The sequence below is a fragment of the Corythoichthys intestinalis genome, chromosome 4, assembly GCF_030265065.1.
Source record: "Corythoichthys intestinalis isolate RoL2023-P3 chromosome 4, ASM3026506v1, whole genome shotgun sequence".
Classification (NCBI taxonomy): Eukaryota; Metazoa; Chordata; class Actinopteri; order Syngnathiformes; family Syngnathidae; genus Corythoichthys; species Corythoichthys intestinalis.
This window is the reverse complement of record NC_080398.1, coordinates 25,308,095-25,335,934: the sequence shown is the minus strand read 5'-3', so window position 1 is coordinate 25,335,934 and position 27,840 is coordinate 25,308,095. Positions and strand designations below refer to the sequence as shown.

General features: G+C 36.6%; 1 protein-coding gene, 1 long non-coding RNA gene and 3 other non-coding genes across 7 annotated transcripts in view; 1 reads left to right on the top strand and 4 right to left on the bottom strand.

The window, feature by feature from the left end:
- cd4-1 (CD4-1 molecule) lies at positions 1–23,533 on the top strand. Of its 3 annotated transcripts, XM_057835393.1 has the most exons (11): positions 40–135; positions 2,692–2,877; positions 10,742–10,925; positions 11,037–11,094; positions 12,409–12,567; positions 12,653–12,808; positions 14,212–14,457; positions 16,038–16,418; positions 21,927–22,288; positions 22,357–22,400; positions 22,550–23,533. In XM_057835393.1, exons 4-11 carry the CDS (start codon positions 11,043–11,045, stop codon positions 22,578–22,580), a joined length of 1,431 nt encoding a protein of 476 aa, XP_057691376.1. In that variant the 5' UTR covers positions 40–135; positions 2,692–2,877; positions 10,742–10,925; positions 11,037–11,042; the 3' UTR covers positions 22,581–23,533. The 3 variants fall into 3 exon arrangements, with proteins under 3 accessions (XP_057691378.1, XP_057691376.1, XP_057691379.1); XM_057835395.1 differs by lacking the exon at positions 2,692–2,877 and having other exon boundaries at positions 1–135; XM_057835396.1 differs by lacking the exons at positions 40–135; positions 2,692–2,877 and adding an exon at positions 6,321–6,456.
- Positions 20,166–27,840, bottom strand: part of LOC130915405 (uncharacterized) — a 20,138-nt gene continuing 12,463 nt past the window's right edge. The window contains exons 3-4 of the long non-coding RNA XR_009063088.1: positions 22,409–22,462; positions 20,166–22,272 (exon numbers count right to left, since the gene is read on the bottom strand). This is a non-coding gene — a long non-coding RNA (uncharacterized LOC130915405). The remainder of the gene's footprint in view (positions 22,273–22,408; positions 22,463–27,840) is intronic.
- On the bottom strand, positions 23,837–23,955 carry LOC130915497 (5S ribosomal RNA). Its single transcript, XR_009063105.1, has one exon. It is a non-coding gene; the product is annotated as a 5S ribosomal RNA (ribosomal RNA).
- LOC130915482 (5S ribosomal RNA) lies at positions 24,306–24,424 on the bottom strand. Its single transcript, XR_009063095.1, has one exon. It is a non-coding gene; the product is annotated as a 5S ribosomal RNA (ribosomal RNA).
- On the bottom strand, positions 24,778–24,896 carry LOC130915483 (5S ribosomal RNA). Its single transcript, XR_009063096.1, has one exon. It is a non-coding gene; the product is annotated as a 5S ribosomal RNA (ribosomal RNA).

Sequence of the window (27,840 nt, the reverse complement as noted above, 5' to 3'; positions counted from 1 at the left end):
TGCGTATAGGAGACACCTGCATTTGTTCTCTGAGTTGCACTGATCAGCTATAGCGATCCATTTTGGGTGTTCCTTTTATCCTTGCAGTTCGTCTTGCCGCTGACCTGGCAGTCTGGATAGATCACCTATCAAGTTGTGAGTATTTTTAGAGTGTATAGTCTTGCGTTCATTTGTTAAATAAACTAGCATGGGTGGCATTGAGTGATCAAGTGCTGGCGGCAACCGAAAAATCAATGCCAGCCCTCCTAGTCGAAATGGATTGAAGGCATATATAATGAGAGTTATAATACAAATGAGTATTTTTCATTCCATTCTGTTACATAAATGGAGGCGTTTTCATTTAAAACAACATGATTCCTAGTTTATGACTTTGTAATGACCTGTATTAATCTGTATGTGTGTATGTAATGCTAATGAACACCGCGTTTGTACCTGGGGTGTCGTTCCATTAGTGCAAATCATCAGCCGCTGAATTCGTGTCGGAACGATGTGATTTTCCACAACAAAATCATCTCGCGCACACTCGGCGGGAGACGCAGTGTGAACGTCTCAACATGAAAATAGACAATAAAGTACAATAGGCAGTATTTGCAAAATGGGTGAGATGATGCAGTTGTTTTTTTCTTGGGAGAATTTAGTTGGATTTTCTGCCAATTTGTTTTAATCATTTTCTCAGAATATACTCTTGTCCTGGCCTTAAAAGAATATCATTATTATTCAGTGCAAAATTATAGACTGTAAAGTACAGTACGCAGTGTAATGATGTTAATAAGAAAGATGTAATTAAGCAAATATGCAACCTTGTCACAAAATGCCTGACAACAACTCAATATTTACATAATAATAATTTCAGTTTATTCTTTTATCTATTTTTAGGTAGCATAATTTTGATTAAAATGAGTTCAAGTCACCTTACACAAAAAAATTGAATTGATATTCATGTTATTATTATTAAATGCTTAACCTCTCAAATTTTTTTAAAAAGAAAAATATATATGGTATCCATTAATTATCAATTTTACTGTTTAAAAATAGATATAGGATTTGAAAAATTTTAAAGTTAAAAGGTTTTTTAAATATAAAATAGCGAGTCTATGGTAAGTTTAAATTGAAAAAGAATGTATTAAAATATGCCACGTTTTATGTTTTTTTTTGGGGGGGTGCACTTAATTATTCAAACATGATCATAATCATTCATGTTATTATTAATGATTTTAATTTTACCTTGTATTATTATCTCCCCCATGTGTTCCAATTTTCTTTTAACTCCTTGATGCCTTAATTTACACTTAATTTACACTGAACAAATATATGTCAAAAACGTTTGGAGAATATGTAATTTCATGAAAATGATCATTTTCAAAAAGGGAAATTGAAAAAAAAATGCAGAAATTGGAAAATCCTAAATTACAAAGTCAAAGATTAAAAATGAAAAGAAGTATAAGAAAAAAATAGAAATTAGGAATAAGAATTATAGAGAACAGAATTTTTTTTAAAAAATTCAATATGTACTATTATTTCTTTATCGTTGTTTTTCATTTGATGATTTTCCATTTTTAGTTGTATTTTTCAGTTTAATTCATTTTTTTGGTTTATTTTTTAAATTAAAATCATAACTTGATTTATGTGCTTTCCTATATACATTCCTCCAACACTTTATGTATAAATATTTTGTTAAATATAATAACAAGCATCAAAGGGTTAAACATTTGTCAAGTCTTGTGTGGTTTTTCAAAGGTTTTCAAACTATTTATTACTGATTAATTTTGATGGTAAAATGAACATTAGCAGCATATTTCATGCATTTTTCATTCATGATGATTATTATTGCATACACTAATTACAATGCATATTCATAATTGGCGTAATCACATAATTTTTCGCGCATTTCCAAATAACACAAAAGATCCATCGAATAAGTATTTGTTAATCACATAATTATTAAACACATTGCCATTTTGAAAAAATCATATTGTGTCTATAAGTTCAATTGACACAATTATTAAAAATTGACAACATTAGAATTAGTCCAATGGCAATCTTATACTTAAAGTTAATAGTATTCTCATAAGAGGAACGTGCGAGGGCTGGACAAGTTTTGAATTTGATTAGGTAAAAAAAAAAAAAAGTCATTCAAATGTGCCGCATTAATTCTCAGTAGGATGAAACAGGCTGTGCGGGTAAGTGCACCTTAATTCCCCCAACCATCCTCAGTACATCTCAACATGCAAATACAGAGTAATGACAGCAGTACGCTGCTGAGCACGCTGCTTTTTCAAATACCTTCCCATTATCGCAAACATTGCTTCGCAAAGGTGTTGTTGTTCTGCGTCGCTTGCCATAATGCATGTGTATGCTTACCAGGGGAGATGATTGACACTTGATGAAGCAGATATGTCAACATTTGAGAAAAATGGTCATACGCGCTCCATGTACAGTGGGGCAAATAAGTGTTTAGTCAACCACTAATTGTGCAAATTCTCCCACTTGAAAATATTAGAGGCCTGTAATGGCGTACCGCACGCATGCTATTTTTAGACCGTGACGTCGCATCGTAAAGCGGCAGTAAAGCCGAAGTGGGACATTATAGACCCGCCCTCGCATAGAAACAACGTAATTTGTGCCACTTTTCTCCGGTAATCTTTCGAAAATGAACATGCCGATCACGCATTGCTTTTTTGGAACTTGTAGAAACGACTCTAGACATTACGACACAGGAAGGATGTTTTCTTCATACGTTTCCGGAAACTAAAAACACGGGAGGAAAAAATGTGAAGACCGAATCAACTTGCGCGGACTTTAACACCAGCTCGGTGAATCCATTCACATGCAGTAAACATTTTGTTGGGTTGTCATGGTCTTTCAGAGGACAAAGAGGTAAGCCAGTTTTATATTTTTAACTTATTTTTTTAGCCTAACGTTGTGCCGTACTGCTTCTGTCTGAAAATGAATGACCTGAAAAGAATTACAATGGTATCTGACTGCCACTGTTACCGTTTCTGTTATATAGATATATAACACAACTTTAGTATAGCGGAAGTGTAAATAAATTATGGAATTAAGATTTGTTATCAATGAAAAAATTTAAAGTGTTCGTTGGCTTTCACTGAGTAGCATTTGCGATGGCTACACAGAGCTAACTAAATTACCCCCAAGAATGGTAAGAGATGTAGGACAACCAGAGGATATATAAGAAAGACAGGGCTGATGGTAAAGGATAGCTTGTTGAAACAGGAGAATGTCATTGTCAGTCGCGTCGATAAAAAAGCTAAGGCTATGGTTAGGTCGACTCGTTTTTTTTTTTCCGTCTTTTTCAGCCTTCGACACTCAAGCCATCTCTTTAACTGAACATTTTTATGTTCTTCCTCATTTGCCAGTGAATTTGGCACCAAGCACATCATTTTCGGAGAGAATTGGTAGGTTTACCTCTGTAAACATCTCCTTCGTACACGATTCCCACTCATTTCCTATTAGGGACAACCGGTGGCTTGTCCCTACTTAGCAACAGTAGCTAATGTCATGAATATTAATGAACGGAAATGACGTGATGCTTGCGGTATGCCTTTGTCAACATGGGTAAACCTCAACCATGAGAGACAGAATGGGGGGAAAAAAACAGAAAATCACATTGTTTGATTTTTAAAGAATTTATTTGCAAATCATGGTGGAAAATAAGTATTTGGTCAATACCAAAAGTTCATCTCAATACTTTGTTATGTACACTTTGTTGGTAATAACGGAGGCCAAACGTTTTCTGTAACTTCACAAGCTTTTCACACACTGTGGCTGGTATTTTGGCCCATTCCTCCATGCAGATCTCCTCTAGAGCAGTGATGTTTTGGGGCTGTCATTGGGCAACACGGACTTTCAACCACCTCCACAGATTTTCTATGGGGTTGAGATCTGGAGACTGGCTAGGCCACTCCAGGACCTTGAAATGCTTCTTACAAAGCCTCTCCTTTGTTGCCCTGGCTGTGTGTTTGGGATCCTTGTCATGCTGAAAGACCCAGCCACATCTTATCTTCAATGCCCTTACTGATGGAAGGAGATTTTCACTCAAAATCTCTCGATACATGGCCCCATTCATTCTTTCCTTTACACAGATCAGTCGTCCTGGTCCCTATGCAGAAAAACAGCCACATAACATGATGTTTCCACCCCCATGCTTCACAGTGGGTATGGTGTTCTTCGGATGCAATTCAGTATTCTTTCTCCTCCAAACACGATAACCTGCGTTTCAACCAAAAAGTTCTAGTTTGGTTTTATCTGACCATAACACATTCTCCTACTCCTCTTCTGGATCATCCAAATGCTCTCTAGCGAACCGCAGTCGGGCCTGGACGTGTACTGGCTTCAGCAGGAGGACACGTCTGGGAGTGCAGGATTTGAGTCCCTGGCGGCGCATTGTGTTACTGATAGTAGCCTTTGTTACTGTGGTCCCAGCTCTCTCTAGGTCATTCATTAGGTCCCTCCGTGTGGTTCTGGGATTTTTGCTCACCATTCTTGTTATCATTTTGACGCCACGGGGTGAGGTCTTGCATGGAGCCCCAGATCGAGGGAGATTATCAGTGGTCTTGTATGTCTTCAATTTTCTAATAATTGCTCCCACAGTTGATTTCTTTACACCAAGCGAAGAGTGAAGAGTTACAGAAAACGTTTGGCCTCCGTTAATGCCAACAAAGAGTACATAACAAATTATTGAGATGAACTTTTGGTATTGAACAAATACTTATTTTGCACCATGATTTGCAAATAAATTCTTTAAAAATCAAACAATGTGATTTTCTTTTTTTCACATTCTGTCTCTCATGGTTGAGGTTTACCCATGTTGACAATTACAGGCCTCTCAGTCTTTTCAAGTAGGAGAACTTCCACAATTGGTGGTTGACTAAATACATTTACATCAAGTTTGAGGTTTTTATTTGGCTGCCATTGACACCGCTAGATGTCCAATCCAATTTGACTGGGAGGGTTAGCAGCGATCTCGATATTTTAATGTTTTCATGAAACAAGCACATGTAACATCGTTCATATTTTTTTAAGAAAGCGAGGATCTTAAAGTTGTTTAAAAATGATGTGATAGAGAAAAACTGAGAAAAGTTGTTAGACCTGACTCAATGAAAATTGTGTTCCCCAGCAGTTGGGCATGAACACGTTTATATTTTGGGCGAACGTGAATTGAACGCATCATATTTCTATCTCATGAACGTTACTGTGAACGCACTCATTCTAGCGGTTGTGAGCGGCGTTCATAACCTCGTTTATGAGTTCAAAGTAGTTTTTCCGACAATACCGCATTTAAGAGTCATAGGCTAAAACCACACGATAAAAAAACCCAAACCTTAATAGTAGAGATGTCCCGATCGATCAGCGTCCCGAATCAAAGTATCGGAATTGGCAAAAAAATATCGGCCATGCCTTTTTTTAATATATATATATATATTTTAATTAAATCGTTTTCTAAATTGTATTTAACGTTACAGACATAATATGTTACACTCATCCAGAGTCTTTAGTTTAGGCTTAAGGTAGGGTTAACAAAAATATACCGATAACGGCGGCAATTAATTTATTAAATAATGTGTCACGTTAAAATATTCAAAGCAATTAATGTATACACTGCACGGCCCTCTCACTCATTGTAGCGTACAATCTGTAATGACACCGTTTTACCAATATAGAGAGGTAAAAGGCAGCGCAAAATGAGTAGAGTGAATTTTGGCAGCCGTTGGATCCTGCCTTTAATTGGCTAAAGCCTTGCAATCCCTCTCCCTATGATTAGAATTATCATGGGAGGCAAGGTGGGGAAGCAAGATGGCAAGTGATCTTTGTCTTAACACCTTCAGTTATTTCCCAAAGCAGAGAAGATATATCCATTGGTAGCACGACGCACAGTCATGGGTCCACTTCCCATCATGCATTTGGGATGGCCACAGTATCATTTACTGAAAGCTCAACAAATACACTAGATGGAAATATTTAGTCACAATACACAAATTCACAAGTCTTTCTATCCGTGGATCCCTCTCACAGAAAGAATGTTAATAATGTAAATGCCATCTTGAGGATTTATTGTCATAATAAACAAATACAGTACCTATGTACTGTATGTTGAATGTATATATTCGTCCAAGTTTTATTCATTTTTTTCTTAACGCATTGCCAAAATGTATATAATCGTGAAAAATTATCGGGAATGATTGGAATTGAATGGGGAGCAAAAAAAAGCAATCGGATCGGGAAATATCAGGATCGGCAGATACTCAAAACTCAGAATCGGAAGCAAAAAAACATGATTCGAACAACCCTACTTAATAGTGGGAAACTATCCAACCTGGCAACCCAAGCTACCTGTCACTGAAGTGTTGTTTTAGGAAATACAGCAGCATGGACACAGGAGACGAACGTTCTCGTAACCCGGGTCAGTATCAGCATTCAAGCAAGTTTTACGAAAAGGTCAGTACCGGCAAACAGCGGCAAAATAAACTGTAGATAAAAGCAGTAAAGCTGCTAATGTGTGGACAAGGGATGTTCCGATCTGATCACGTTAGCGGAAATCGGGCTGAATGTGCCAATTTTCAGACAATGGAAATCAGGTGAAAAGGATCAGGTTTTTAATTAAAAAAAATATATATATTTATGTTTTTCTGCGTCATACTTGTACAGCCTCTCACACTCCCTCCTGCTGCTTTTCTTGGTCACCAGTGAAGCTTGCGTTTGGTACTTAAAGTTCACGATGATTGATAGGTGTGTAGCTTTGATCTGGCGAGTGAAGGCTCGGCAGTTCTACGATCAAAGGCACAAATGAACACATTAAAATCATCGTTTAGTCATTCTTCATTGTCGAGGGGCTGTTCTCGGCAGCGTGAGCGTCAAAGCGTGAGTGAATTTGAGTGGACTCACTCATATGAATTACTGTATATGAAAGTTATGGAGAGTGATTAAAGAATGACATTAAAGGTTATGCAGTGAAAAATGTGGGTGCGCCTACATTTTGCGCTGGTGAACCTTAAAAGGTTAAAACCACCAGTGCAACCAATGCAAAAAGTAAGTGTGAAGCATTGGCAATATATATCGCAATGTAAAAAAGTAACAAAATAATCCACAAATACAATGGCATTGACAAAAAATACAAAAATATAGACGTTTTATACTTCGCAACACTACTGGAAAAAGCAGAACAGGGAGTACTGTAAAAAGGACAGTCCTGTAACATGTTTGGAACTTTTGTTTTAAAAAAAATCGGCATCGGATCGGGACTCGGTGTCTGCAGATACTTAAAATCAGGTGACTAGGACTCTGGTACAAAAATATTTGATCAGGACATGCTTAGGATGGACAGTTGGACTGAACGTTTGGCAACAAAGCATTATGGAAATCCCAGTAATCTGAGGGCTGTCCTCTCACTGTGTGTTAAACCCTGGTTGGATAAGAATTTGAAATTGAATATGAAGATGAATCTTCCAGAGGTTCAGTGTTAAAGTCGATAAAATAATTGCTGTCTGTGTTTCTATATAGACTCCGTCAATAATAGCTTGCAGCAATTGTTAGGGAGAAGAAAGAACAGAACTACAAAAGTTTTTTTTTTTTTAAACCATAAACTTTAGTTCAAAAAGTTGAATTATGAACTATGAACTGAAAAGTTCATTTTGAAATTTGTGAACTGCAATTTCAACTAGTTTATGTAGAAAATTAACCCTCCCAACACCAGTGTACTCATAAAAAGAAAAACAGCCTCTGCTCAGAAGCATTAAAAATAGTCTGGTCATAGCCATATAAAACAGCAGAGTTTTGTTATTTTTTTGTAGCATTGGCAATGCTATTATGCTCCCATTTAACACGAGTTTCATTGTCTTTTTATGGTCAATATTACTAAAACCTAGTAAAAATCAGCCTATACAAGAATGAATGCAAGTCTCAGTACCAGTGTTGTTAATAACACGTGAGAGTACAGTATATCGGCGTTTCTATCGACGTAATTCTTTTCAATAGTGAGTAATCTAATTATTTTTCCCATCTTTGAGACACTGTTAGCGTTACTGACAATGTGAAGGGGCACCTTACTACAATTTGGTTGAATGAAGCGTGAGTTGTCTGATTTTGTCACAGTTGCCAGGGAGTGAGCTGACCAGGAGGAGGGAAGGGGGTGGTAATGCAGTTGCAAACACGATGATGATTGGCTAGGTGGCTCGTAGCGTTAGCATAGCATTCGTGTTCTCGTTAGCATTAGAATTTAGCGTGGCGAGTGTCATCCGTAGACTTCAGCATCAGTTGACAAGACAGCTCCCGCAAACATTTTGCCACGCCTTCCTGTTGTGGGCCAACCCAGGCAGAGCATTTGGCTTTTACTGTGACAAACTCACTGTGTGTTCAAATGCCGGATTTAGGTGGGAAAAGGATGAAAGTTTTACTGCATACAAGCAGGCAGGAATGTCTCAAGACTGACTTAGTCGAGGATTCAAGGTAATTAGTGTAGAAAATAGCCCAATGCATGTATTTTGAAACGTGAAAAAATTAGCGTAACCTTAGCTCAAAATATTTACGTAAAATTAATGATGACTGCTTGAAAACTTTTTTTTTTTTTGCTTTTAACCAAGAATCTAAACTGCTCTATGTTCATATCTATAGAAATTGAGGGATGTAAACATTTATTTACAAGAATTTTCAACTTAAAAAGCTCTTTGTTTTGTGATGGCCGCCATGTTGTATCCTTACACAGTAGTGTAAATAGGAATTTAGACATTTCGGTAACACTTTATAATAACTATCCGTTTTACCATTAGTAAACTGTGTTAAATGATTTATTGTTGATTTGTGAAGTACAGTATTTGTTAACAGTTTGTTAAGCATTTACAAGGTGTTCTTAACCTGAAACACAGTTTGTGTAGAAACGTTTCAAGTTTTTGTGTGTAACGTTTGGCATTTATCTTTTCAGGTTAAGAAATGCCGTTCACTTCAAAAGAAAGAAAAGGCATTTTGATAAGGCATTTTGCAGGCAGCACACATGTTGCACATTTGTGAAAATCTGCCATAGAACCAACAAATATTTGTACTTTTCTTTGTATATTTAACCAATAAAACTTATGACCTTCAACATAAAGTGTATATAGTTTTATTAAGATCCATCAACTAGCATGGCCATTTAGAATGGGGTCAACCATATTGGAACACCCTGTAAATGCTTAACAAACTGTTAACAAATACTTCACAAATCAACAATAAATCATTTATCAACAGTTTACTAATGACCTATTAACTAGTAAAACGGATAGTTATTATAAAGTGTTACCGACATTTCTGCATCCGTACAAAAAAATTACCTTTTACGTATTTTATGTAACATTTCAATCTAAAAACGACTAGGGCCATATACGCGAGCCGGCAAGACATGGGTCTGTGCTGAGGCAATAATTACATCATAATTCAACCTAAAAAGGTTGTGGTTGTATATAGAAAAATATTATTTTGCTTTTGTTGAGTAAATTTTTTTTTTTTTTAGGCTTTCCTCAAGTTTTAAGTTTCTGATATGAAAATTTGATTTATGAAGTGATTTATTAGCTTTTGAAAACACTAACTTAAAAAGATAAGTCGCAACTTCGGACTAAAACCTATATTGTATCATAAATATTGCTATTGACCCTAAAAATATAGGTGAATGTCTCTGCATTTGGTGATTTCTGTGCAACTAGCATAAAATTTGAGAATTTTATAGCCATTTTAAGTTTTGTTATACTTGTATAAAAAATAATTGGGATTTTATTAGGAAACAACTTTGAATTTTTTGATGTCGATGCTCGTAGACTCATTTATGCCTCAGGAAGTTTCCTGTTTTGCTTTTAGGTCGCTAGCGGCTTTGCTTTCGATAATATTTGAATTTTAAGTTTCTGAAAATAGTCCCCCTACTGATTGGCCCCGTGTCATGTCGACTGATAGTGAAATCTATGCGTCATCTTAAACTCTCGGGCAATTTTTGTTGTTGTTTTTCATTTCGTGGCGTCCGGGTATGTACAATTAATTGAAAAAAATGTACTGTTTTCCTGCTGAGTGTGCATTATCATCCTCTAGTTGGCATTGTGCTTGTAAACGATACAATAGATTTAAAAAAAAAAAAAATTTAATTACCAAAAATAGTCACTTTCCCTAAACTTTTCTTGAATGACGTATCCATGAACCTTGTGTGATGTTTTTTTTAATCAAAACGACTAGAGCAAAGACTGGAGACGCAGGAGATTCAGAGCCTCAACCCCATATTGAAAAATATATATTAGGGGTGTGACATACACACACGGTTCAGTACGTACCTCGGTATGGGTGTCTTGGTTCGGTGCGAGTTCAGTAAAACAGGAAAAAAAAAAAGGCTTTTTTTTCCCCTCACAGGATTTGAAAGTTAAAATTTGTATACTGCTACACTCTTATATAGGTAAAGTTAAAAAGAAAAAGAAAAGTGTGACCTGTTTTTCTTTTTTTATGAAAAAAATCAGTTCAATTCAATCAGTTCATATAAACATCTTTGATGTGAAAGATGTTATGGAATGTATGATGCAATACCCGTAGAACATTAAAAGTAACATCAGTTACTTTGCTGAGTAATTACCCTTACAATGAGGTAACTGAGTTGCTGACTCCCTTACTTTTTGGGAGATGTAATTTGTAACTAATTTTCAAAGTAAGATTAACATCACTGCTCAGTAAAGAGAGATGTTTCAAGCACAATCACGGTATGCTGTGGTTTCTTTTCAAGTGAGGGAGAGATCCGTCTTTCTTGGAAGTGAAGAGCCGTGGGAGGAAGTACAAGAGAGGGGGAATCAGGATAAGAATCTTTGCCAAATCAAGGCCCACCACAACCCTCGGCGACACTCGCCGCAGGACGCCCACTCGCTACTACCGTCTGCTTTTTTATCTTCAGATCTGAGACCACCACAAAGGTGTCACTTCCCGTACACGTCTTCGCCCCGACTATATATTTCATACTGAAAACACTTTTGTCTTTAAATAATCATAATTTACTAATGCACAATTTCTCTTCTACTTTACAGGCCAGCATGAAGTTCATTATTCAGACGCTTATTGCAACTGCTTTCATGCGGATCACATGTAGGTTGTATCTAATGAACAGTGTTATTTTTGAAAAGTAACGAGTTCTACCATCATTTTCGGACTATAAGCAGTTACTTTTTTCCTTCATTTTGAATCCTGCAACTGATAGTCCGGTGCGGCTTATTTATTTATTTATTTATTTTGGTTAATAGGCAACACATGCCTCCTAGTATGCACTGCGGCGCTACAGATGTACATAACAATAAAAAAAATCATGTTCAGTGCTAATTATTTTTTCAGTTACTGTTTCAGTTGTTTCATTAACTGGTATTTGGTAACACTTTATTTGACAGTGGCGTCATAAGACGGTCATATTTATGACATGACACTATCACGGGCATTACTGAATGCGTATGACAGATATCATTAACTGTCATCCGGCAAAATATGTTAATAACCTCATTTATGTCCAGTTTGGATCTGTTACATGTATTCAAAGTGAGATAATTTGCCGGATTACACAAAATGACATATGTTACAAGCATTCATGAATGCTCATGACAGTGTCATGTCATAGTTATGATTGTCTAATGACAGTCTTATGCTGTCAAAAAAAAGTGTTAGCAAATACCATAACTAGCAATTAATGAAACAACTGGAACAGTAAATAAATAAATAATTAGCAAAAAACATAAATGGTGATTTATTTAAATCTGTAGCGCTGCAATGCATGCTAGGAGGCATGTTAGACAACAAAAGTGTTGACAGCAGGTGGCAGAAGAGGTTAATTGTCTCCCCGAAGGGAGCAGTGATGTCCAAATGAAGCTTCTTGAAGCAATAAAGCTTTGCAGCCAATTGGTTCAAAGCTTCATTGTGGTTCATTTGGTCGTATGACAGTCGTATGATGCCGCCGTCAAGTAAAGCATTACCGGTTAATACCTTTTGGTGTGAATATCCCATAATACAGTGAGGACAGCTGTGGCTTATAGTCCAGTGCAGCTTATCTATGAAAAAATGCCGTTTTCATGTCACATTTTATGGGTGGCGGCTTATAGTCAGGTGCACCTTATGGTGCAAAAATGACGGTAGTCACTAAAAGTGACTAACTACTTTACTAGTTGTTAAATAATGAAAGTAACTAAGTCACTTAAAAAAAAAAAAAACAGTAAAGAAATCGATTTGAAAAATGTATGTTTGTATTTCGGCCCTGAAAGACTCCACTCTCAGTGTAATGCACATTTGTCATTGCAGTGTTTGTTCAGTCTAATTTGACTCCCAGTCAAAATGGATTGGACGTCTAGCGCCGTCAATGGCAGCAATGAATTAAGTTCAATTATCAAGTTCAACTATTAGCTTGCTTGTTTCACACAGGTTGTGAGGAGGTGATCTACGTAAAAAAGGGCGACGAGGTCACCCTGAGGCTGGATTCGTCCGAACCCACCGTCAATTACTTGTACTGGTCACACAGTAACCTCCCTCAAGGCTATCTGGTCTGGCTGAACCCTATGGCTTTTTGGTCATATACTAAAGGTGTAAATACAGTACATCTCTTTGAGGTCAAATATTATCACACAATACTGTATATATATTTTTTAAATGCTGTTTTTGCTTGCAGATAAACGCTGGGAAGGAAGGTTGACTGTGTTCAACGACGCACTGAAGATCAAAGATGTCCGAGAAGACGACTTTGGCAGCATTGTTTTTAAAAGACGAACTAAACATGATAATAGTGCTGTTGTAGTGAAGAGTTTTAGAATCTCCAAAATCACAGGTACCTTATCAAATAAACTTCAATCCACAAATTGGTTAAGGATTGCTTAAGACCCCATGATAGCTGATTTTACATTGGACAAATACAAATCAAGAAATTGATGGAGGGAAACAGAAGTACATGAAGATATTGATACAGAAAATATATATCAAATTTAATTGAAAATTAGAAGAATTAAAAGTTGGAGAATCCTAAATTAAGACCAAAAAAAAATGTTTTATTTTTTTTATTTTTTAAATAAATAGAATTTAAAATGTAAATGACAAAAATCACAAAATGATTAGAAAAAATTGAAATAGAAGAAATGACAGAAAATTATTAATAATAAAAATATACATACTTACATTTAAAATGGTTTCATGTATTATTTTTTAAAATTCATAGGAACATTTAAATAATAGGAAGAATTAATAAACGCCTTTTTTATTATGTATTCATTTTTTAAAAATCCTAAATTAAAAAAGAAAAAAAATTTAATATAAAAATCTATTAAAAATGTGAAATGTTTTTAAATTAAAATAAACTAATTATTTTGTTGAAAATATAAAATTATAAAAGGGAGAAAATGAATAAATCATTTATTTTTTTCATTATTATTCAAGAAATAAAAATTAAATGTTTTTGTTTTTATTAGTATTAAATATTTTTCTCATTCAATTAATTCTGAATTAGTATTATTATTTATCTTAATGCAAATTAATTATTTTTTTCTATTTCAATTTCAAGACAAAAAAGATTTAAAAAAGAATTTAAAATTAAAAAACTTAAAATCACGAAGATTAGAAATTAAAAATTGAAACAAAAAAGTACAGAAAATTATTCATAGAAAAAGTTGTGTTCTATATATATATTTTTTTTTTAATTCATAGGAAAAAAAATTTAAAAATAGGAAGAATTTATTAATAAACACCTCCATTTTATTATGTATTCAGTTAAAAAAAATCCTAAATCAAAAAAGAAAAAAATTGAATATAAACTATTTAAAAATGTAAAAATAATTACATTAAAACAAATGAAAGGGTAGAAATTTTTATTTAATCCCCTTTATTTTTCACTATTTTCAAAAAGCTAAATATATGTTTTTTATTAGTTTTCTATTTTTTTTTTCTTTTTTATTCAGAATTTGTTCGTTTTAGTTGTACTCAAATCAAATTCCGATATTTAGTTTATTGTATTTTTTTCCATTAACACTACTTTTTATGTACTTATGTGCTTCATGTATTGTTGTCTGCCATTGACGGCTCTCGATGTCCATTCCATTTGAAGTGGGAGGGTTGTTCATTCGCTGCCAACCCTCTCACTTCAAATGGAATGGACGTCTAAAAGTGATGAACTCATTTAATTTTACAGCAGATTGATGATCGGTCCTATCTATATCATATATCATATCTTCACTTTTCTAGTGTCTGTCAATTCCACGTATTCTCCTCCGCTCTATGACGAAACCGTGATACTTTCCTGTCTTGTGGACACACCTCAAAGTCACCGGACACCCGACATATACTGGTTAAGTCCAAAGGAAAAGAGGCTTTTTCAGACAGGGGGAAAACTACCAGTGAATGTCAGGGGCCGAGACAATGGGCTGTGGACCTGCATTGTTGTAAAGGAGCACGGGCAGGACAGTGCTTCAGTTGATGTTACAGTTCTTGGTGAGTACTGGAAAATGTGTAACTTTCTGGTGTAACGTAAAATGTTCATGAATAAGAGCGTCATGATTAAGCAACAGAAAATTAGAGATTGAATTTGAGGGTGGTTTAATCATTTAGGGACATTGATGGATGCTAAAATTATTATTCCAATTCTCTTTATTGAGCTTCTAACAATAAATATTCTCTTGTTTACTTATTTATTTTGAATTTTCAAACATATACTTACTTCTTATTTTAAAATTATTATTCTAGATTTACTTTTATTTCCGATCATTTATTTTGATTTTTTTTTTTTTTTAATTTCATAATTTTAGCTGCTTTGCTTTGTATTTGTTATTACTTATTTACATTTTTCAATAATACTAAATGATAAAAATATTTTTTTTCAAAAAATATTTTAGATGAAAAAAGTAAAAATAAAAAACAATCAATATTCTATTCATTATTTGGGCTTTCAAATTAGAAAATTGAAAAAAGTAGCTATGTATTTTTAATTTGTATTTTTTAGTATTTATTCTTAATAATAACTTTTATAAAATAATTAATAAAACAAATAAAACAAAAATGGGAAAAAAGTAGACAATCACAGTACATTTTTATGTAAAATAAATAAATAAATGGTAAAGATTCATTAATTTAGCTTTGAAATAAAACAAAAATGGAAAAAAGTAGACATTTCTTTTTAATGTATTTTTTAAAAAATATATATTTTATTTATATTTCTACATCTAATTTATATATTTTATTATTATATTTAATAGACCAACAACAATATTTACTTTTTTAAAATGTTTTAAATAAACCCCAAAAACTTTTTTTCAAATTACACATTAAAGGAATTTTTTTTTTTTTTTAATTATTATTCTTACATATATTTTAAATGAATATTAAAGTTTTTTTCTGTTTATTTATCAATTTTTCTTCAATAAAAAAGGACAAAATGGTAAAGATTCTCTTTAATTCCATTGAATTCTGTTCATTAAAAAATAGATTAAGCTGGGAAAAAAAGGCTAAAATACAACATTCTGTTCATTTATCTTTCAAATTAATAATGAAACGTTATTCTTAATTATATATATAAACGGTGTTTACTCTTTTATACATGTATTTTTTAAAAAGATTTTATAGAAAGTCACTATCGCTTTTCAAATAAATAAAAACAAATACAAAAAAAATGTATTCTTTATTTTTTTAAATTATGTATTCTTAAAAATAAAATAAAAATATTTCTTAACCATAAAAATAAAACAGCAGCCAATGTTTTATGTATTACTTTTCAAATTGAAAAGGATAAAACATTCTTTTTAAATGTTTGTCAAATTCTCAAAAAGATATATTTTAAACAAAATAAAAATGAAACAAATTATACATTCCTGCAGTCCTCAAGGAAAGCAAATGGGTTTCTGTAATTATTATTTTTTTTCAAGTTCTAGTGCACATTTTCAACTAAAATGTAAAGCCCAAAGTAACGCTGCACGAAATGAGCCAATTAGTTGACGAATTGCAAAATTATCTGTGATTAATCAACACTTAAAATCATCATTTATGAAAGTCTGTGTCTCTTCCCCTTTTTTTTCCAGACTTCTCCCCATCCCCCGAGTACCCACTGTACATTCCAGAACAGTCGTCTTTCAGCATCCTCTGCCCCTTTGCCCCTAACGTCTTTTGGGAACAATTCAAAAGTAGAGGAGACCTGGAAGTTTTCTGGGACTACTCCCCAGATCTCTTCTTCCGTCATAGCTTAAATGCAGGGAAAATCTTGCACTTCTCCCCGAAGACGGAGGAACTGGGCTGGAGGTCAACAGGCAGGGGAATTAATTTCACTGCAGACATCAAAAAGCACAACTTGATTTTGAGCAAACGACAGTGGCAAGTAGAAGACAGAGGATACTACAGGTGTCATCTGAAATATGGCAGAACCAGGTCACTGCACAGAGTTGTTAAAGTTGAGGTGCTACAGGGTAAGTACTGTACTTAAAAAAATACCATATCGATATTGACATCTGGAAAATTATGTTTTTACTCTACTGTGCATGTACTTCACATGTGTGTGTACGTACCCATGACCAAGCTCATAATGTCAATAAGCTAGTTTCATGAATGCATTTTCTCCATAAGAAGTAATTAAATTCCAGTTGCATATTCGTTTCATGTTTTCTTATTATTTCATGCATTGTTTCAATTTCAAGCAATCTTTTTTTTTTTCTTCTTCTTCTCTCCGCCGTTTCTCTTCTCTTCGCCATTTTCCTGAGGGGATATAGGTAATGTTCACTTGTAAACACAAATGATTCGGATGCGTTTTGATATTTAATATATATTTGATCAATTATAATACCGGAGACAACCAGAGCGAGCAGCAGGTTGTTGATGCGCTATGCTCGTATGGCACTCGGACAGGGCAAGCGAGAGAGGGGCTTTACTGGTGCTCGTAGTGTAAACATTCACTCACACAATGAGACTTTTATACTCTATATAAGATGAACAGAAACCCACCCTACCAGGGGAGATAGGAGGGCGGGGAAGAACAAGTTTTATACCACTATGTGTATGTTAATAACACATGAGAATTATGTAACTATTTATTTTTAAAAATGAGTGACCCTTCCCAGGGGCGGACTGGGACTAAAAAGCAGCCCTGGACTTTGACTCAGCCCAGCCCACAAGAATCGCTTTACGAAGGGAAACAGACCCCCTAGGGGTGTCTGGGGGCATACCGCCCAACCCCCCAACCCCGGGGAGAATTTTTTTTTTTTTTTTTTTTTACATTTGATTGTAAAATGCATCAATTTCTTGCACTTTAAGAGAAAATGAAGAAAATATGTTTAGACTGTCACGGTCTGGGTGGCACGGTGGCTTAGTGGTTAGCACATCTGCCTCACAGTTCTGAGATCAAGGGTTCAATCCCGGGCTTCGGCCTTCCTGTGTGGAGTTTGCATGTTCTCCCCGTGCCTGCGTGGGTTTCCTCCGGGAACTCCGGTTTCCTCCCACATCCCAAAAACATGCATGGTAGGCTGATTGAACACTCTAAATTGTCCGTAGGTATGAGTGTGTGCGTGAATGGTTGTATGTCTCCTTGTGCCCTGTGATTGGCTGGCAACCAGTTCAGGGTGTCCCCTGCCTACTGCCCGTAGTTGGCTGGGATAGGCTCCAGCACCTCCGTGACCCTCGTGAGGAAAAGCGGCATGGAAAATGAATGAATAAATGTCACTGTCTGACTTGGGGCGCTAAAAGTACTGCAAGGCTGAACTGGAGTTGGGTTCATTTTCTGTACTAGCTCTATGATAGACCTAAATAAACAAATGAAAGAATGTATTTTTCAAAGCAAGTTTTAAGTATTCGGGCAAATTCCACATTCTGAAACTGTCAATGATTATGATGATGATGACAATGACAATAAATTCATTCATTCATGTATCCGATTGATTATAATATATCTCTATATATCTCTGTCTATAAAACAATTTCATTGTTTATGCCATAATTCAGTGGTCTCCAAACTATTCCACATAGGGCCGCAGCGGGCACAGGATTTCATTCCAACAAAACAAGACAACACCTATGCACCAGTCTGGTGTCTTACAAGTGTAATCAGTTGATTGCAGTTAGGTGCTGCTTGTTTTAGCAGAAACTTCATTGGTTAAACTGTCGGTACTCGATCGGTTGAAAGAAAAACCAGGCCCCACAGTGGCCCTTGAGGACCGGTTTGGAGACCCCTGCCATAATTAATCTTGCCATACAAATAATAAATTTCAATGAAAATACAATAAACATTTCAAGACAAATCCTGTATACATAACCTTCATTGGAAAGTATTCACCAGAAAACAAAACGATATATAAATGATTAAAAATATATATCAATTTAACTACCTAAACTGTAAAGTAAAACCATTCATTTTATTAATATTTTGTTATATTTCTTCTGAATTAATATTGCTGCTGCGTGTGTATACGTTGTTTTACAGCTAAAATATTTTTTCTTAGGAGAGTGATAGTAGGACTAGCATATTGTAACTTGACACGATTGCCAACGGGTACATCGACTAGCTGGCACTAACCCTTTAATTGTCATTTATTTCATTTAAAATGTACCTACCTGGTGGATAACAATTGCCAGTATACCGAACAAGTGACCCTCTTCATCCATTTTTACTTGCTCTGCGCTTGTCTGGGGAACTTCCCTCTCGAACTTCCACCAGCTTATCATTACCCCCTCCCTCTTTTTTTCTCTCTCCCTGAACCGGCCTCTCGAACCGGCTGCGCGTCAGAGCGGCTGCCGCTCCCCCTCTCACGCCGGGAGTGGGCTGCTGTTACCCGACGTGGCCGTTGCAGCCAGACTGCTGCTTGCGAAAATATTTGTCAACTTATGACATTTTGATGCTTCGCTCTCCAGTTTCTTTAATTTTTTTCTTCCTAACCTTCTTCGCGCCACCCTTCTCTTTTCTTTTTTTGCCACCACCATCCATATTGTGCATTAACGCTCGTCGCCATTTTGCTTCCACAAGGAACCAATGAAGGCAACTTTGTGCTTCTTTCGTTCTTCTATCAGACTGGCGATGAACAGCCAGGTGCATTGCTGCCACCTGTTGGATTGGATGCGAACTGTAGATAATCAGAGGCAAGGGGGGACAAAAACAGTGATGTATAATGAATGGCGGCCGCCGGCCGTCCAGGGCACCGGCCGTTCTGTGATCCTCCAGAACCCACAGATTACCAGTCCGCCCCTGACCCTTCCTACTACTTATAATAATAATATACATTATCATTTACAAAGATGGCAAAAAGAATGGTCATTGGTGTTTTGTTTTTATTGTTTTATAACATATATATTTCTTAATTTTTGTAATTATTATTCATTATGGGTGTTGTAAAGGTAGTGAAGTCCTGCAACCACATAATTACACAGTATAATGTTAACCCCCCCTCCTTTATTTTTTTTTTATACTTCATTTCTCAAAATGTTGACAACAAGAGAGTAGTTAGGCTTTCATGTTTCCCCAGTGTGATTTTACTGGGGATGAAAAACCTGTCGAGCACCATTTGTTTTGATGAGATAGCGCACCAAAGGAGCAACACAATCTAATGTAAATTGTTTAATTTTGTGATATGAATATTTCTTTGCTGAGATGGTGGTAGTCGTTTTGCCTTTTACAGGTTAATCCCTTATCTACTTGCAGCTTTGCAGCTCTTAGCATGCGTTTCAATGGTACGCGGTCTAAATGATTTTTTTCAATGCTAATAAGACTATATTAGTGATTTGTTTAAAGTGGTACCAAGGGTGTAAATCAACAATTCATGCCGATACGATCCGATATCGATTCTTCGCGCAGTGCAATGATATTACCGGATAAGTCTGCCACGTTTCAATTCAAGGGCCTTGATCGATTTCATACGATATGATTTACACATTTAACAAAATCAGTTTTATTTCACCTAAACTAATTTAAAAAAAATACAAAGCAATTTTAATTGTAGACAATGTCACTTGTTGGAATTTGACCTTTTAGTCAGATTGCCGGATTCCCCCCAGCCAAACCGCCAGAACCGCGGTAGCGCAATTCCAACGACCCGGGCCGGAGCAATCCAAACAACCCGGCCAAAAGGCCGAACTCTACGCATTCACTTTAGTTTTAACCCCTTGTACTGTCTCCATATTAAAAGTTGGAAAAAGGCTTCGAAACACAAGTAGAACATTTATTCCAAGTCGACAGCAATCAGACAGCAAAGCAAAAACACTAAATAGACCTGGACGAAGAGGAAGGTTGGATCCAGGGACACCGATCTAAAGATTCCCGAGAAAAATGACAGCCATTAGTTAAACATGCAGTCTTTTAAAGGCTCTTGGAAGGCGGGCTATTATCCGGAAGAAAGGTGTTTGGGCGTTGTTTAGAGTTATTGTCTGTTATGGATTGGGCAGGAGAGTCCAGGCGTTATTGTTGTCAGGGCAACGAGAGTAGAGGGTTTTGCCAGCCTTACCTGAGTGCTGAGTGTCCAACGGGTTCCTCTGTTATCAGATGTTCCTTGTTGGAGGAAAGGATGTCCTTTCATCGTTCTGGACCATTGTTGGTTACCAGAAGAGCTTAATGTGGGATTTGGTGGTGCAGACGTGGGCTTGTAGATGTCATGGCCATCCCCTGCTTGTCACTCTCCGTCAGCGTCAATCTCGTTCAGTCAGCTGCATGACGTGCGCGTTGGGCTTCCGTAGTCAGCAGGCATCCTGTAGTTGTTATCGCCCTTATCTGCCCGTTGTCTTAGCGCTGCAAATTCCAATTACTCCAACTCCACTCATACTTCAGATATATATACTTTTCCTAAACTATGATTTAAATGCTATTTATTTTATATTGGGTGTGTTAGGAGTAATACAAACCGTCAACCAGTAATACGGAAAAAGATACTAATTCCTTCAGAGGAGTCAAGATCTCGAGAGAAACTACAGTGAGTCTTTTTTTGAGTTGGAGTTGGGATCCGACCAAAGACAATCTAAAAGTGGTTACTCTTGCAAGATTTACTACTCATACTTCAAATATATTCTACTTGTTTTCTTAAAATATGTTGGGACTTGGGGGGTCCCGTTTATGCTCATCGCACCGGGGCCCTGTATGTTGGAAGGTCCACTTGGGGGGTCCGGGTAATGCTCATCACACCCGGGCCCTGTTTACATTTGTTCCGCCACTGAACTCGGCCATCTTTGCGGCGTGAAAATTCAATGCACAACATCGCGAGACGTGGCCGATCCGGTCTGACTGGCGGCGGCGCGTCACGCCTGATACGTGTCGCCGGATACGAGGCCGCCTATCGCCCCGACAGTTGCTAGAGAGAAAAAACCACCACGTTTTACCACCGCTAGACACACTAAATACGCTAGAGTTAACTCTCATAGCTGGTGGGAAACGTTCATGACAGTGTTGTTTACTAACCTTTAATTTTGTATAAATGCGAAATCATATCGGAGGTATTGCCTCCTTGGCAGCCACCCTCGCAAACATGTTTTACATGTTGGTTGGCTGTAGCCGAAGTATTCCCATACCAGCAATTTCGTTTTCTTCAATGGGGGCAAAAAGTTCAGGACTTTCACCTCCTTCAGTCATCGTGTAGCACAGCTGAATCACTGACAATGAGTAACAACCGGTGGGGGAGGGTTGAGCCTTGCAGCTGCAAGCGACAAATTTCGCCATGAATTTTTGAGGCATAAAAAATAGCTCATAACGTAGGGACAATATGACGCAGTTTTTTTTTTGGCTGTTTTGAAATCTTGATATTTTCATAGCACGGTATACTCTGAAACCGTGATTGGCACATGCCTACTTGAATGTGTCTAATTGCACCCAGTCTTGTGTTTTTTTTGTTTTTGTTTTTTTACAGTGTGGGGACCTTGTATGTATAAAACTAAAAAAATGATGTTCTAAAATGACCTTGAAATAAATTGAGTTAAAGCTTTACTATTGTTTTTTCTTTCTCTTCGTCTAGTTGTCTCCTCTGCGGGATCAAATCTTCTCAGTGGCCAGAAAGTCAATCTAACTTGCAGCCTGGGCAACCCCTTGCCCAAAGACCACTGGGTGAAGTGGTTCCCTCCTGAGCGTTCCATCACGCCGTTTCTTCCCACTGGGCATCCGGACCCCGCCGTCATCGTCATTCCAGAAGCGGCACCCTCAGACGCCGGTAGATGGAGGTGCGAACTCTGGCGTAATGACACGAGGTTGACGTCCGCTGCCATCACGTTGACCGTCAGCCAACAATCGAGCATGTGGATGCCGATTAGCGTATGCGGCGCTTCAGTCATCATTGTCGTTCTTCTCATCCTTATTTGCATCACCTGGAGAAACAGACGAGTAAGTATATATTTGTTAGGATTTTTTAGTTTTTCACTAAGTGATTTCTTTCTTTCTGTCTGGCTCAGCGGAAGACGCACCGCCGCCCATATCGCCTCTGCCGCTGCAAACAGTACGTACCAAAACCGCTTCCTGTGGCCGTGGTAGAATCACACTCCCTGGAGGCCCGGCGTTCTGAATAATAAATGCAGTGTTTTCTTAAAACAGAAAAAAATGTTCAAACCAGTAGTTCTTTCTTATTGTTACTTTTTTTTGTTGCAGCCCAAAGCCCAAAGAATTCAACAGAAGATGACGTGACACGTGGTGGCTCAAAATAAGGATTGCACTGTAAAACATATGAGTTATGTCATGTTGCGTGTTGATGATGAAAGATGTGGCCGAAAGAGCTAGGCACCTTAACCCTTTTATGCATGAAATATGATTATTATTTTTTAACACAGCGCATTCATTCGAATCATTGGCTGCCATTGCTTATTAAAGTTAACAATGATTGACAGACGTTAAGATTTGATCTCGCCAAAGATGCTTGAAAGCCAAAACTTCAAAGCGCCTCATTCGTCAATAATTGTTTAAATTTGTAAACAGTTGCTTTGGCACCTCATTGCGTTTAAGTGAGCAGCTTGAGCGGACTCACTCAATGAAGCATTACTTTGTTTTTGTTTAAAAATAATTCGGTGGGACGGTAACATGTTTAAGAATTATTATTATAATTATTGCATTTGTAGTACTTAAAAAACGTTTATTAGAAAAAAATATATATACTATACATATATACATATATATATATATATATATATATATATAGGGCTGTCAAAATTATCGCGTTAACGAGCGGTAATTAATTTTTTAAATTAATCCCGTTAAAATATTTGACGCAATTAACACACAAATGCCCCGCTCAAACAGATTAAAATGTCAGCACAGTGAAAGGTGTACTTGTTGTGTTTTTCTGAGTTTTGCCGCCCTCTGCTGGCGCTTGGGTGCGACTGATTTTATAGGCTTCAGCACCCATGAGCATTGTGTAAGTAATTATTGACATCAACAATGGGGGGCTACTAGTTTATTTTTTGATTGAAATTTTTACAAATTTTATTAAAACGAAAACATGAAGAGGGGTTTTAATATAAAATTTCTATAACTTGTACTAACATTTACCTTTTAATACTACAAGTCTTTCTATCCATTGATCGCTTTAACAGAATGTTAATAATGGTAATGCCATCTTGTTGATTTATTGTTATAATAAAGAAATACAGTACTTATGTACCTATGTATATATCCATCTTGTGTCTTATCTTTCCATTCCAACAATAATTTACAGAAAAATATGGCATATTTTATAGATGGTTTGAATTGCAATTATTTACGATTAATTAAGTTTTAAGCTGTAATTAACTCGATTAAAAATTGTAATCGTTTGACACCCCTAGTTAATATTATATATATTTTTTGAACTAAAGTCACTTGCACATTAAAACGCTTATTAAAAATACAAAATTTTAGAACATTTTGACATCTTTTGAGTGATTTAAAAAAAAAAAAAAAAAAAGCTTACAGCACCTGGTATTCCCAGGCGGTCTCCCATCCAAGTACTAACCAGGCCCGACCCTGCTTAGCTTCCGAGATCGGACGAGATCGGGCGTTCTCAGGGTAGTATGGCCGTAAGCGATTGAACAGGCTGAAAGGTACGTATATAAAATATAGCAGTTACATGTGACATCAGAGATCGTTTTTTTGCATTCACTCCCTGACTCGTTACGTTATCCTGGTGGAGGGTTCATAGATACCAAGTATCCTAGCAGCAAACTCAACTCAATGTAAACCCGAAACAGAAATAAAAAAAAAACAAAAACCTCACTGTACTTGGTTGATCCCAAAAATATACGTCTATTTTCTTAGTACTGTATTTACATTAACATACAGTTCTAAGATATACTTGTATAATGTGTTATTATTTCCGGAGGTAGCTAAAGATAGCAGCCAGTTGAAGTTTAAAATAACAATACCAAAATTTAAAAGCTTACAGCACCTGGTATTCCCAGGCGGTCTCCCATCCAAGTACTAACCAGGCCCGACCCTGCTTAGCTTCCGAGATCGGACGAGATCGGGCGTTTTCAGGGTAGTATGGCCGTAAGCGATCGACCAGGCAGAAAGATACGTATATAAAATTTAGCAGTTGCAGACATCAGAGATCTTTTTTTTTTTCATTCACTCCTTGCCCCGTTACGTTATTCTGGTGGAGGGTTCATAGATACCAAGTATCCTAGCAGAAAACTCAACTCAATGTAAACCCGAAACAGAAAAAAAAAAAAAATCTCACTGTATTTGGTTGATCCCAAAAATATACGTCTACTTTTCTTAGCACTGTATTTACATTAACATACAGTACTAAGATATACAGTACTTGTATAATGTGTTATTATTTCCGGGTTAGGTAGCTAAAGATAGCAGCCAGTTAAGGTTTAAAATAACAATGCCAAAATTTTAAAAGCTTACAGCACCTGGTATTCCCAGGCGGTCTCCCATCCAAGTACTAACCAGGCCCGACCCTGCTTAGCTTCCGAGATCAGACGAGATCGGGCGTTCTCAGGGTAGTGTGGCCGTAAGCGAATGAATCTGTTGAAAGATTCGTATATAAAACATAGCAGTTCCAAGTGAGCTCATAGATTGGTATTCATATCTTATTAAAATATGATTATGATTTTTAACAATAAGAGTGCCAGCTAACTGAGTTCACTCGGAAAAAATGCGATTAACTTTGGTTAAAAAATGTAATCGCTTGACAAAGACAGCACTGCCGACCAGTTTTTCCCCAAGAGCATTCCACACGAATACTATTTTTAAACTGTGACATCACCATCGTAACGCGGACGTGGGACATTATACACACGCCCTCGCATACAATCCATTATATTTCTGCTTGTTTTCTCCAATAATCTTTCCAAAAAAAAACATGCCGATCAAACACTGCTGCTATGGAACTTGCTATGGAAACGACTCTAGACATTAGGACATATGAAGGATATTTTCTTCATACGTTTCCCGAAACCAAAAACTCGGGAGGAAAAAATGGATCAACAAAAGACCAGTTTAACGCCAGCAATGTGAAGCCATTCATATTTCATATGCAGTAAACATTTTGTCGGGGGCCACGGTCCTTCAGAGGACGAAGAGGTAAGCCATCTTGATATTTTTACTGTTTTGTTTGTTTGTTTGTTTTTTGCGTGGCGCTTTGCCGTGCTGCTTCTGTCTTGACAATGAATGACCTGAAAAAAATTAAAGTGGTATCTGACTGGCAGTGTTGGTACCTTTTCTGTTGTAAAGAAACAACTTTAGTAAGGTGGAAGTGTAAATAAACTAATAGAATTAAGATTTGTTATTAATGAAAAAAATTAAAAGTGCTCGTTGGCTGTCACTGAGTAGCATTTGACATTGCTACACAAAACTAACAATATAAATTACCCCCAAGAACAGTCAGAGACGTAAGACAACCAGAGGATATACATAAGAAAGACAGGGTTATGGTGGTAAAGGATAGCTTGTTGAATCAGGAGAACGTCATTGTCAGTGGCGTAAGGAAAAAGGTGTGGATCAGGTCGGCTCTTTTTCAGTCTTCGACACTCAAGTAGAGCTGAAACGAATACTCGAGCAACTCGAGTAACTCGAGTTTAAAAACTGATCTGAGTAATTTTATTCACCTCGAGGAATCGTTTAATTTTGCCAGCTCTAAGCATCACCTTTTGCCCGGACTACTTTTAATGCGGGACAACGCGCTGATGGCACGTGCGTAGAGGAAGAAGCAATAGAAAAATACCTTACTGCATCCAACAGCCAGTACAAACTACGCGGACGTTGCTAAAAACTAGCCCGCATGATGCTACGGTGGTAGCACTAGCAGGTAGCGTCTGATGTGTCTTATAGATATAACATGTATGTTGAACTCGATGCGAAATGACAGAGTCAGCGGCGTTCGTAAACAGCCGCCATCTTGAAGCAGTAGACTTCTCAGTGCTAATAATTAACTGTCACTCGCTCACGCAACGTTAGCCCTGCGGAGGGCAAGGTTTCTATTAATTATGACCACTGTCGATGCGTGGCTAACGTGTCTTACATGCAGGCTTTATTTAATCTGGGAAAACATAGCGCTGTAGAGTAATGAGGGTGTAAAATAAAAACCTAATCATGCTAACTTTCAATTTTAGCTCAGTAGTCTTTGCTGGATAAAACACCAAGTAGCACTGGTCCCTAATGTGTTCCAATACAGCAGGTATCATACTGTAACGTTGACAAAGAGTCATACGCTTCGTTAGATTGCAATCATTTATTTTTTTGGGGAACTTGTGGAACAACCAACACACGACTGCAGTCTGCCGACGCACACGCACCTGCCAGGACGACAACAACAGGAAGGCACGTTTCTCGCTCTCCCACACCTCCCTCACCTCCGCACGTCACGCGGTGCATTCAGGAACGCATGCAAATATCCCCGCCATAAACTCAAAATATCTGGATTTACAGTTTAGACTAACTTAAAACTTAGCTAGAACTTAAAAATAGCTTGACACAAATGGAAAATCAATTGAAACACGTGGGAAAAATACCTAACTTTTAAGTGATGTGTGTTATCAAGCATAATCGCATTTTTAATATATAGAAATTAACATTTTGAAATATATATATATATATATATATATATACATATATGAGATCTAAGTTTTTTTGAGTGAAAGCAGGAAATTAGTCTTTTTTTTTTTTATTCTAGTCACATCTGAGATGCAATTGTTGGCTGTTTTCAACAATGTACATCGAAAATAAAGACATTGATTGACTGAAAATGGTTCAATATTAGATGAAATGTCTTGTTTTCTCATGTATATTTATAATTGTCTTTACCTAAAAATTTTTTTTTATCCGATTACTCGATTAATCGATAGAATTTTCAGTCGATTACTCGATTACTAAAATATTCGATAGCTGCAGCCCTACACTCAAGCCATCTCTTTAACTGAACATTTGTATGTTCTTCCACATCTTTATCAGTGAATTTGGCACAAAGCACATCATTTTCAGACAGAATTGGTAGGTTTAGCTCAGTTAACATCTCGTTCGTACACTATTTACATGCATATCGTTGTGCTTAATTCTAAGCATTTTCGCTACTTTTTTCACATAACTAATTTTAACCTACAAAAATTTGTGATAGTTTGGGACAATGTGGGTTTCCACCACACCAACATAATCAGGAAATGGTTTGCAACCCACGACAGAATTATAATGGAGTTGCTCCCACTATACTCCCTATTCCTCAATCCCATAGAAGAATTTTTCTCCACATGGAGATGGCAAGTGTATGATCGCCAGACTCACACTCAGAAGACTCCTCTGAATGCCATGACTGCAGCATGCAGTGACATCACAGCAGATGCCTGCAGAGGCTGGATAAAGCATTCAAGAAGATTCTTTCCACGCTGTATAACAATTCTGATCTGAAAAACTTACCAAAGCAATTGAGAAAAACTAAATGTGTATTTTTCTAAAACGGTTACACAACA